Genomic DNA, 12926 nt, shown 5'->3' with positions numbered 1-12926 from the left:
CCCGGGGGGAGGGGCCGGCTCCCGGCAAGCGGCGGAGCAACCGCGCACAAAATCAGGACTTTTAAAAGTCTGTTCCGCTGAGGGACATCGCTCCAGAGGCTAAACCGGGGCGAAGCCCACGCGGGGTCAGCGTGGCCTCAGGTCCCGCAGGGTCACAGAAGGATCGGGGGTGTCTGAGTGTCGCAGAGCTTGCGGGTATTGGAACGGGAAAGCCGGCTACAGAGACAGAGCCGACAGTAATCTCGCAGCTCGGTGTTACCTTGAACCGGTCGCAGGCTCGGTGAGCTCGGAGCGCGGCCGGAGGACAGGCAGACGGGAGTAACTGGGCGCTGTTCTCTGAGGGCGCACTGAGGAGTGGGGCCCTGGGCTCTCGGCTCCTCCGGGCCGGAGACCAGGAGGCCGCCATTTGTATTCCCGTCCTCTGGAACTCTACGGAAAGCGCTCAGGGAACAAAAGCTCCTGAAAGCAAACCCGAGCGGATTACTCACCCCGGCCCCGGGTAAGGGCGGTGTAATTCCGCCTGGGGCAAAGACACTTGAGAATCACTACAACAGGCCCCTCCCCCAGAAGATCAACAAGAAATCCAGCCGACCAAGTTCACCTACCAAGGAGTGCGGTTTCAATACCAAGGAGAGCAGCAGAATTCCAGAGGAGGAGAAAGCCAAGCACGGAACTCATGGCTTTTTTCCTGTGATTTTTTTTAGTCTTGCAGTTAATTTAATTTTTTCTTTTTTTTCATTTTTTTTTTTTCTCGCCTTCGGGTAAAATTTTTTTTTTTTTTTAACTGTTACCTTTTTCTTTTTTAACGATTTTTTACTAGTTTATCTAATATATATATATATATTTTTTACATTTTTCTTAGGTGTTTTCTTTTTTAAAAATTCTTTTCTTTTCTTTTCTTTTTTTTTTTTTTTTTTTTTTTTTTTTTTTTTTTTTCTCTCTCCTTTTTGAACCTCTTTTTATCCCCTTTCTCCCCACTCACGATTTTGGATCTCTTCTAATTTGGTTAAAGCATATTTTCCTGGGGTTGTTGCCACCCTTTTAGTATTTTACTTGCCCCTTCATTTACTCTTATCTGGACAAAATGACAAGACGTAAAAATTCAACACAAAAAAAAGAACAAGAGGCAGTACCGAAGGCTAGGGACCTAATCAATACAGACATCGGTAATATGTCAGATCTAGAGTTCAGAATGACAATTCTCAAGGTTCTAGCCGGGCTCGAAAAAGGCATGGAAGATATTAGAGAAACCCTCTCGAGAGATATAAAAGCCCTCTCTGGAGAAATAAAAGAACTAAAATCTAACCAAGTTGAAATCAAAAAAGCTATTAATGAGGTGCAATCAAAAATGGAGGCTCTCGCTGCTAGGATAAATGAGGCAGAAGAAAGAATTAGTGATATAGAAGACCAAATGACAGAGAATAAAGAAGCTGATCAAAAGAGGGACAAACAGCTACTGGACCACGAGGGGAGAATTCGAGAGATAAGTGACACCATAAGACGAAACAACATTAGAATAATTGGGATTCCAGAAAGAAGAAGAAAGTGAGAGGGGAGCAGAAGGTATACTGGAGAGAATTATTGGGGAGAATTTCCCCAATATGGCAAAGGGAACGAGCATCAAAATTCAGGAGGTTCAGAGAATGCCCCTCAAAATCAATAAGAATAGGCCCACACCCCGTCACCTAATAGTAAAATTTACAAGTCTCAATGACAAAGAGAAAATCCTGAAAGCAGCCCGGGAAAAGAAGTCTGTAACATACAATGGTAAAAATATTAGATTGGCAGCTGACTTATCCACAGAGACCTGGCAGGCCAGAAAGAGCTGGCATGATATTTTCAGAGCACTAAACGAGAAAAACATGCAGCCAAGAATACTATATCCAGCTAGGCTATCATTGAAAATAGAAGGAGAGATTAAAAGCTTCCAGGACAAACAACAACTGAAAGAATTTGCAAATACCAAACCAGCTCTACAGGAAATCTTGAAAGGGGTCCTCTAAGCAAAGAGAGAGCCTACAAGTGGTAGATCAGAAAGGAACAGAGACCATATACAGTAACAGTCACCTTACAGGCAATACAATGGCACTAAATTCATATCTCTCAATAGTTACCCTGAATGTGAATGGGCTAAATGCCCCTGTCAAAAGACACAGGGTATCAGAATGGATAAAAAAACAAAACCCATCTATATGTTGCCTCCAAGAAACACATTTTAAGCCCGAAGACACCTCCAGATTTAAAGTGAGGGGGTGGAAAAGAATTTACCATGCTAATGGACATCAGAAGAAAGCAGGAGTGTGGCAATCCTTATATCAGATCAATTAGATTTTAAGCCAAAGACTATAATAAGAGATGAGGAAGGACACTATATCATACTCAAAGGGTCTGTCCAACAAGAATATTTAACAATTTTAAATATCTATGCCCCCAATGTGGGAGCAGCCAACTATATAAACCAATTAATAACAAAATCAAAGAAAAACACATCAACAATAATACAATGATAGTAGGGGACTTTAACACTCCCCTCACTGAAATGGACAGGTCATCCAAGCAAAAGATCAGCAAGGATATAAAGGCCTTAAATGACACACTGGACCAGATGGACATCACAGATATATTCAGAATATTTCATCCCAAAGCAACAGAATACACATTCTTCTCTAGTGCACATGGAACATTCTCCAGAATAGATCACATCCTCGGTCCTAAATCAGGACTCAACCGGTATCAAAAGATTGGGATCATTCCCTGCATATTTTCAGACCACAATGCTCTAAAGCTAGAACTCAACCACAAAAGGAAGTTTGGAAAGAACCCAAATACATGGAGACTAAACAGTATCCTTCTAAAGAATGAATGGGTCAACCGGGAAATTAAAGAAGAATTGAAAAAAATCATGGAAACAAATGATAATGAAAATACAAACGGTTCAAAAATCTGTGGGACACAACAAAGGCAGTCCTGAGAGGAAAATATATAGCGGTACAAGCCTTTCTCAAGAAACAAGAAAGGTCTCAGGTACACAACCTAACCCTACACCTAAAGGAGCTGGAGAAAGAACAAGAAAGAAACCCTAAGCCCAGCAGGAGAAGAGAAATCATAAAGATCAGAGCAGAAATCAATGAAATAGAAACCAAAAAAACAATAGAACAAATCAACGAAACTAGGAGCTGGTTCTTTGAAAGAATTAATAAAATTGATAAACCCCTGGCCCGACTTATCAAAAAGAAAAGAGAAAGGACCCAAATAAATAAAATCATGAATGAAAGAGGAGAGATCACAACTAACACCAAAGAAATACAAACTATTATAGGAACATACTATGAGCAACTCTACGGCAATAAATTTGACAATCTGGAAGAAATGGATGCATTCCTAGAAACATATAAACTACCACAACTGAACCAGGAAGAAATAGAAAGCCTGAACAGACCCATAACCAGTAAGGAGATTGAAACAGTCATTAAAAATCTCCAAACAAACAAAAGCCCAGGGCCAGACGGCTTCCCGGGGGAATTCTACCAAACATTTAAAGAAGAACTAATTCCTATTCTCCTGAAACTGTTCCAAAAAATAGAAATGGAAGGAAAACTTCCAAACTCATTTTATGAGGCCAGCATCACCTTGATCCCAAAACCAGACAAGGATCCCACCAAAAAAGAGAGCTATAGACCGATATCCTTGATGAACACAGATGCGAAAATACTCAACAAAATACTAGCCAATAGGATTCAACAGTACATTAAAAAGATTATTCACCACGACCAAGTGGGATTTATTCCAGGGCTGCAAGGTTGGTTCAACATCCGCAAATCAGTCAATGTGATACAACACATCAATAAAAGTAAGAACAAGAACCATATGATACTCTCAATAGATGCTGAAAAAGCATTTGACAAAGTACAACATCCCTTCCTGATCAAAACTCTTCAAAGTGTAGGGATAGAGGGCACATACCTCAATATCATCAAAGCCATCTATGAAAAAACCCACCGCAAATATCATTCTCAATGGAGAAAAAACTGAAAGCTTTTCCGCTAAGGTCAGGAACACGGCAGGGATGTCCATTATCACCACTGCTATTCAACATCGTACTAGAGGTCCTAGCCTCAGCAATCAGACAACAAAAGGAAATTAAAGGCATCCAAATCGGCAAAGAAGAAGTCAAATTATCACTCTTCGCAGATGATATGATACTATATGTGGAAAACCCAAAAGAATGCACTCCAAAAACTGCTAGAACTTATACAGGAATTCAGTAAAGTGTCAGGATATAAAATCAATGCACAGAAATCAGTTGCATTTCTCTACACCAACAGCAAGACAGAAGAAAGAGATATTAAGGAGTCAATCCCATTTACAATTGCATCCAAAACCATAAGATACCTAGGAATAAACCTAACCAAAGAGACACAGAATCTATACTCAGAAAACTATAAAGTACTCATGAAAGAAATTGAGGAAGACACAAAGAAATGGAAAAATGTTCCATGCTCCTGGATTGGAAGAATAAATATTGTGAAAATGTCTATGCTACCTAAAGCAATCTACACATTTAATGCAATTCCTATCAAAGTACCATCCATCTTTTTCAAAGAAATGGAACAAATAATTCTAAAATTTATATGGAACCAGAAAAGACCTCGAATAGCCAAAGGGATATTGAAAAAGAAAGCCAACGTTGGTGGCATCACAATTCCGGACTTCAAGCTCTATTACAAAGCTGTCATCATCAAGACAGCATGGTACTGGCACAAAAACAGACACATAGATCAATGGAACAGAATAGAGAGCCCAGAAATAGACCCTCAAATCTATGGTCAACTAATCTTCGACAAAGCAGGAAAGAATGTCCAATGGAAAAAAGACAGCCTTTTCAATAAATGGTGCTGGGAAAATTGGACAGCCACATGCAGAAAAATGAAATTGGACCATTTCCTTACACCACACACAAAAATAGACTCAAAATGGATGAAGGACCTCAATGTACGAAAGGAATCCATCAAAATCCTTGAGGAGAACACGGGCAGCAACCTCTTCGACCTCTGCCGCAGCAACATCTTCCTAGGAACAACGCAAAAGGCAAGGGAAGCAAGGGAAAAAATGAACTACTGGGATTTCATCAAGATCAAAAGCTTTTGCACAGCAAAGGAAACAGTTAACAAAATCAAAAGACAACTGACAGAATGGGAGAAGATATTTGCAAACGACATATCAGATAAAGGACTAGTGTCCAGAATCTATAAAGAACTTAGCAAACTCAACACCCAAAGAACAAATAATCCAATCAAGAAATGGGCAGAAGACATGAACAGACATTTCTGCAAAGAAGACATCCAGATGGCCAACAGACACATGAAAAAGTGCTCCATATCACTCGGCATCAGGGAAATACAAATCAAAACCACAATGAGATATCACCTCACACCAGTCAGAATGGCTAAAATCAACAAGTCAGGAAATGACAGATGCTGGCGAGGATGCGGAGAAAGGGGAACCCTCCTACACTGTTGGTGGGAATGCAAGCTGGTGCAGCCACTCTGGAAAACAGCATGGAGGTTCCTCAAAATGTTGAAAATAGAACTGCCCTATGACCCAGCAATTGCACTACTGGGTATTTACCCTAAAGATACAAATGTAGTGATCCAAAGGGACACATGCACCCGAATGTTTATAGCAGCAATGTCCACAATAGCCAAACTATGGAAAGAACCTAGATGTCCATCAACAGATGAATGGATCAAGAAGATGTGGTATATATACACAATGGAATACTATGCAGCCATCAAAAGAAATGAAATCTTGCCATTTGCAACAACATGGATGGAACTAGAGCGTATCATGCTTAGCGAAATAAGTCAAGCAGAGAAAGACAACTATCATATGATCTCCCTGATATGAGGAAGTGGTGATGCAACATGGAGGCTTAAGTGGGTAGAAGAAGAATAAATGAAACAAGATGGGATTGGGAGGGAGACAAACCATAAGTGACTCTTAATCTCACAAAACAAACTGAGGGTTGCCGGGGGGAGGGGGTTTGGGAGAAGGGGGTGGGATTATGGACATTGGGGAGGGTATGTGATTTGGTGAGTGCTGTGAAGTGTGTAAACCTGGTGATTCACAGACCTGTACCCCTGGGGATAAAAATATATGTTTATAAAAAATTACTTAAAAAGATAGGGAAGTATTTTATATTAAAGATAGAAAACCCTAGTGGATATGAGAACCTCCTCATCGCCTATGTGTGTCCCTTCACACAATCTCTTAAATACTTCAAACATAAAATGCTTCCAAGGCTTTAAACTTAAAACCTTTTTAGGGCCAAAATTTTAACCACTTCTTGGCAATCTGCCAAATCATAAATCCTATTTTCTCAACCTGTGTGTGTATGGGTGGAAGTGATATCTTATTGTCTATAGGAATCACAATTAAGAATCAGCTATCACTACTACAGCTGTGTGTCAGACTTCTCTTGGCCTTTACCTTTCTAATTATCTACTTTAAAATATATAAACTTAGGGCATGCCTGGGTGGCTCAACTGGCTTAGCATCTGCCTTCAGCTCAGGTCATGATCTCAGGGTCCTAGGATCTGGCCCCAAGTCATCAGACTCCCTGCTTGGTATGGAGCCTGCTTGTTCCTTTCCCTCTGCCCCTCCTCCCTCTCATAATCTCTCTCCGTCTCAAATGAATAAATAAAATGAATAAAATAAACTAAAACGTGCAAACTCAGAGGATCAAGGTTAAACTTACAAAGTAAAAACTAACAATATGTTTAGACCATTTAGATATAATAAGGTAAAATATATAGGTAATGTAGGTAAAATATATAGGTAGGTAAATTTGGTAAAATAACTTTTTAAGTGGCTAATAAACTTTAGTTTTAGTGTATTGCTCTGTGTGTAATAAATCAGTTCAAAGGTCTACTTTGTTTAGTTTTAGACTCTCAGCCCTAATATTAATGCTTTAAATAAAAATTTCAACTTTCCTTAAGTGCTAATTACTGTTTAATATTCTATTTCTACATCATCATCATCACCATTATTTCACAAACCAACAGGCCTATCATGCAAGAGTTCCTTAAAATTAAACATAGTCATAGTGGACATGCTTAATTTGTTCTAGAGTCCCAAAACGCAGGAAATTAGGTTACGGGCCAGGAAGGCAACTATAGGTTCTATTACCCTGAATCATTCCTCCCTGGGGAAGGCATACTGTATAAAATACCTACAGACTAAAGCTTAGTTACTTGATCACTTGAAAGGCCTTACATGGCTTTTGTTTTAAATAAACACAGACCCAAAATTTTAGAGCTTGAAAAGATTAAAAACTAACTCTGACTTTGGATATAGAAACTTTAGGAGCATGACAAATTTCAGGAGGGTGTAAGGTAAATGTAAATAAGTACTTCTTTTTGGTTCTTGATATCCATTCTGATTCCTATTTCAATGAACCTGGAGTACAAACCTCAGATAGCTCAGCTAAATAAAATCCTATGAAAGCACTGAATTGAAACCTTCTACCCATCTAATAATGTTACTTCTCTACTGGAAGCAAAAATCTCTACTTTTAAAATATATAATCACAAAGCAAACCAAGGTGCACTAAATTCAACACAGATGAAATCTTTAATTGGGTGGCAGAGAAAAATATGCATTCATTAGTCAGTGCTCCTATAAACACATGGAGATTCATAATTATATTAATAATTAAATTAAACTCAACATATTTTTTCCCAAAATACATTTTTACCTCTCCTTAGTCCCTTCTTGCCAAGACCAGTTGAGGCTTTAATCTAATGAGAACTGTTTCCAGGTATACCGGAATTCAATTGGTATAAATGAATTCAATTGGTATAACAAATCTTTTTTCCTCCTTCCAGAACTTGGCCACAGCATCAGTATACAGTTATATTCTCCTTTCTACACTATTAATGAAAATATAAGTGAAACACAGAATTTTGAAAGCTCCAATTATTAAGAAGCAATTATCCAATGTGCTTAAGGACATCAACTTGAATGCAGCTACTATTGAAAAAATATTTTCGTGATTTATCTTTTTTACTGAAGGACTACTAATTCAGAAAAATACAGCACGATTCATATGACAATGAATTTTTATTTCACAATTCATAACAATAGGGCTTATAATGCATATTCAGTGATTCAATGTACTAGTACCATGATCTACTTGGCCTGAACTAAGTCAACATAATACATTGTAAGTCCAAAATATCCTTTTCTTAATCACTTACTACCTAAGAAGAATCTCAAGCAATATCATTAACTTGGACTCTGAAATTATTTTACACTACATTAAAGACAGGAATTAGAGAATGGCAGTTCTAAATTCACTCCGGCCTCTCTAAGCTATGAAATCGTAAAACTGAAAAACCCTAGTATATCTGCTCTTGTTATTCCACAAGGCTGATACAAGAAATCAAATAATCTACATAAAAATTCCCTGAAAAATATAAAACACAAAATGGACAGAAAGCGTTATTAGTAGTAAGCAGATATTATCTCAAGAGGATAAAGTACACTGAAGACAAATTACTGCATTTCTACCCCCTCGCAAAAAAAAAAAAAAAAAATCAGTTATTCCTGTAAGGTTGTTTTTTTTTAAAAATGTGCAATTAATATTTTTTAATTATAAAATAACAAAAAAGATGTGTAAAAAAAAACTAGAAGAAAATATACTGACAGAATTGGATTAATACAGGGAAATTTGTCCAGAGTAAGGGGAAAAAGTGTTACTTATAAAATAGTATTATCAGCTATTTAGGTGGCATGATACCATGCTAGGAAATTAAAATACAATAATATTAGTTCATTCTAGACTCACCTCTGCCCATTTAAGAATACAGGTCATGCAGAAGACATGATTACAGCTTTCTGGAAAACCAACTTCTTTCTCTAACAGGCAATTAAGACATATTGGACATCTGTCAGCTTCACTGTACAACAGACCAGTGGTAGTAGTATTATCTTTGTTTTCTTCACCTATAAAGTAAAGCAGCCATATACACTTTCAAGTTTTCCAGACCAAATGACATGTTCAAGGCAGTATCAAGAACTAGATATTCTAAAGGGCCCCCAAAGAAAAAGTAATTAAATCTTACAGTGTAATAAACATCTCCTTGAGCACAATACCCCCAACATTTACTAATTTATATTTTTAATGGGGAAATAAAAATAATTTTTTTATGAAAAAAAAAATTTTTTTTTTAATTTATTTGACAGACAGAGATCACAAGCAGGCAGAGAGGCAGGCAGAGAGAGAGGAAGGGAAGCAGGCTCCCTGGTTTGCAGAGAGCCCGATGCAGGGCTCGGGGCTTGATCCCAGGACACCAGGATCATGACCTGAGCCGAAGGCAAAGGGTTTAACCCACTGAGCCACCCAGGCGCCCCTTTATGAATTTTTAAAATAAGTAATAATCAGATGGTTCAAATATTTTAAAGTAAAAAAAAGGTTATAATGACAAATCTCCTACTCAAATCTACTGCCATCCATCCAGATCCACCAAATGCAATAAGTAACAACTATTACATTTCTTCTCTGTTCTTCCAAAGATATTTTTTTAATGCAGAAGCAAGCAACTTGAAAACATATCTTTTTTTTTTTTTTAAAGATTTTATTTATTTATTTGACAGACAGAGATCACAAGTAGGCAGAGAGGCAGGCAGAGAAAGAGAGAGAGAGAGAGGGGGGGGGGGAAGCAGGCTTCCTGCGGAGCAGGGAGTCCGATGCGGGGCTCGATCCCAGGACCATGAGATCATGACCCGAGCCGAAGGCAGCAGCCCAAACCACTGAGCCACCCAGGCGCCCCTGAAAACATATCTTTTTAAGGCTCCCTCTTCACACAAATACTAAAACACTATATACACTAGTCTGCATTTTTTTTTTGTTTTAACTTACTGATGGACTACAGTTGTAGTTTGGATACTATGAAATTTTATCCCTTGCGGTTTGTACTAATTTAAATGCCCACCAGCAATATAACCAACATAAAAGAATATGTACTGTTGGCTCAAAAGTAAAAGAAACTCAAAAATTCTACATAAAATGAAACAACAATAAAGAAATTGTCAGCTGAAATGTGAACAATATACACCAAGCAAGTGGAAAAGTGGAGATTGTCCTGAGAGCAAATGTTCATATTAGGGTTCACATCTAAAAACTTACAACCAACCCTGGCAGGGGAACTGATCCTAAGAAACCTCCATATCAAGTCAAGACACCATGCTAAAGTAGAGCATGGGTTTAGGAAAAAACAAATACAAATCCTCTGAAGGAAAACATCCCTTAGGTAGGCCCTCAGAATTCTACAGATTAAATTTATCAAATATGAGTTCATAATGAAACATTACCAAACCTACGAAATAAGTTACTTTGAGTAAGAATCAACAGAAACAATTATTTATATTTTACACATTATACTCACTAATGAGAAATTTATTTAGATGTCCACTGGCTTCAAATATCAGAATTTGCAAATACAACATAGAATGATTAAACAGTGTATTAGACCCAGAAGAAAAGAATATTTGTGAACTGTAAGAGAGAGCTGAGAAAACTACCTAGACTGTATCAGACATACAGGGAGATGTAACCTGGGAGAGTGGGAAATGAGGTCAAAACAAAGTCTAACCTACTAATTGAAGCCCAGAAGAAGAGAATAAAGAACATCCAACAGTTAAAGCAGTAATGGCTGAGAAATGAGAAAACAAACAAACAAAAACGATCCAAAAGATAAAAGGACATAGAAAGTATGGTAACCAAGAGAAATGAAAATAATCCATGCCAGAAACAATGCAGCAGATCTGTACAACATCAAAGACATCAAAGATAAAAATAAGATCTAAAAAGAAAAATGAAGGAAAAGACAGACCATCTCTAAGGGATTGACAATTAGGCTGAGAAGGGATTCCCTGACAGTAAAAACATAACCATAAAATGGTTAAGTAGTGTCCCCAAAGTGCTAAGAGGAAAACAACAAAAACTATCAATACAGAATTGTAGCTCTTTGAATAGTTCTGAAGAGGTTAAAATAAATACAAAAACTTAAGAATTTACCACTAATAGACTTTCTTTTTTTTTTAAGCTTTTATTTATTTATTTGACAGAGATCACAAGTAGGCAGAGAGAGGAGGGGAAGCAGGCTCCCCACTGAGCAGAGAGCCTGATGCGGGGCTTAATCCCAGGACCCTGGGATCATGACCTGAGCCGAAGGCAGCGGCTTAACCCACTGAGCCACCCAGGCGCCCCCATAATAGACTTTCACTAAAAGAACTTCAAGATTTTTCAGGAAAAAAGACAGAAATGGAGGATGCCTGGGTGACTCAGTTGGTTAAGTGACTGCCTTCAGCTCAGGTCATGATCCCAGAGACCCAGGATCCAGTTCCGCATCCTAGGCTCCTTGCTCAGCAGGGAGTCTGCTTCTCCCTCTGACCCTCACCTCCATGCTCATTCTCTCTCTCAAATAATAAATAAACAAAATCTTAAAAAAAAAAAAAAAGAAAGAAAGAAAGAAAAAGAAATGGAGAAGAAATCCCCTCAAATACTATCCATTTAAAAATATCAACAAATTGGGGCGCCTGGGTGGCTCAGTGGGTTGGGCCGCTGCCTTCGGCTCGGGTCGTGATCTCGGGGTCCTGGGATCGAGTCCCGCATCGGGCCCTGTGCTCAGCGGGGAGCCTGCTTCCTCCTCTCTCTCTCTGCCTGCCTCTCTGCCTACTTGTGATTTCTCTCTGTCGAATAAATAAAATCTTTAAAAAATCAACTAATCTGTGGTGTTAAAAAAAAAAAAAAGGATGATTATTACCTATAAGTAAGAGTAGGATGATCAGTTAAAGTGTTCTAAGGTTCTTTTACTGTTAACAGTAAATATTAAATTATTAAATTTAGAAGTAGAGGAAAAGATCAATGCCACCTATTTAAAAAACCCAAAGCATAAGATTATAACAACAAACACAGATTAATATATTCATAAACCAGTAGGGGAAAAAATTTAAGAAGAAAGAGTTCAAACAAACAAAAAACCTTGATCAATCAAAAATAAGTCATGGGAGGAGGGGAAAAAATGTATACACTTCTTATTCAGAAGCTTATTTCAGAATTTAAGACCAATGAAAAGAAATGAAAACAAAAAAACTCTTTGTAAATTTTGAAATGTACACAAATGAACAGTTTAGAACCACTAAGTCTTTTGCTTTCAACACACAAGCTTTATAAAAGATAAAAATTTACCTTCCGTATCTTCATACTCTTGATCACCCACATTTAGGGTATATATAATTTTCCTCTTCATTTCTCCTTAAAAATGGACTTCCTATAGGATGAATTATAATAGAGAGTTTTTATGTTTGCATTCTTCCAGTATCAATGAAAAACAACGAAAAATCCAGAACTGTAAGAAATTATTTTACACACAAAAGAACACAGTACAAGCCACACCAGTAAATTTTATGGATAATCCAGTACTCTTTTATACTCCTTGCCATCAAGCAGTCTTACTGAAAGAAAAAGCTTTCTATAAGTATTAAGCAACAAAGAATAAATGATAGATTTCGTGGTACAGGCATAAATATAATTAGAGCTTAGGGAAAAAAGAGATCAATTTGAACTGAGTTGTCACTGAATGTGACAGGTTATATGTGTTGAGCTTACTGCATTTAAGAGGCAACAGTATAAAGTAGTAAAATAGCATTTAACAAGGCCAATCTGACAACAACAAGAAAAGTATAAGAGAAAGAGAGAAAGGGAGAGAAGGGGGGAGAGAGACAGAGAGAAAGGAGAGTCTGTGTGTGTGTGTCTGTGTGTACTAAGGAGGGATATATGCCAAGAAATTCATCTGGAAGACTACGGTAATGAGTAAGGAAAGCAGTAAGCAAAACAATGCAAATCAAGTAGGGACAGATTA

The 12926-nt window shown here is 37.8% G+C and overlaps 1 protein-coding gene across 10 annotated transcripts in view; it reads right to left on the bottom strand.

The window, feature by feature from the left end:
- SCAF11 (SR-related CTD associated factor 11) overlaps positions 1 to 12926 on the bottom strand; it is a 79470-nt gene that overhangs the window by 42505 nt on the left and 24039 nt on the right. For 5 of the 10 annotated variants that reach the window (XM_045073207.1, XM_013062995.2, XM_004765584.3 and 2 more), the window contains 2 exons: positions 12254 to 12335; positions 8849 to 9006 (listed from right to left, as the gene is read on the bottom strand). The exons of 1 other annotated variant lie outside the window; for it this stretch is intronic. In XM_045073207.1, the coding sequence (XP_044929142.1) occupies positions 8849 to 9006; positions 12254 to 12314 (219 nt within the window). In that variant the 5' untranslated portion in view covers positions 12315 to 12335. Of the gene's footprint in view, positions 1 to 8848; positions 9007 to 12253; positions 12338 to 12926 lie in introns of those variants that run through there. 4 more of the 10 variants (XM_045073206.1, XM_045073205.1, XM_045073208.1 and 1 more) reach the window with 3 other exon arrangements.

This window comes from Mustela putorius, unplaced genomic scaffold (genome assembly GCF_011764305.1).
Source record: "Mustela putorius furo isolate JIRA1106 unplaced genomic scaffold, ASM1176430v1.1 tig00537227_pilon_pilon_pilon, whole genome shotgun sequence".
Classification (NCBI taxonomy): domain Eukaryota; kingdom Metazoa; phylum Chordata; class Mammalia; order Carnivora; family Mustelidae; genus Mustela; species Mustela putorius.
The sequence above is the reverse complement of the archived record's forward strand: the minus strand, read 5'-3'. Positions and strand labels throughout refer to the sequence as shown.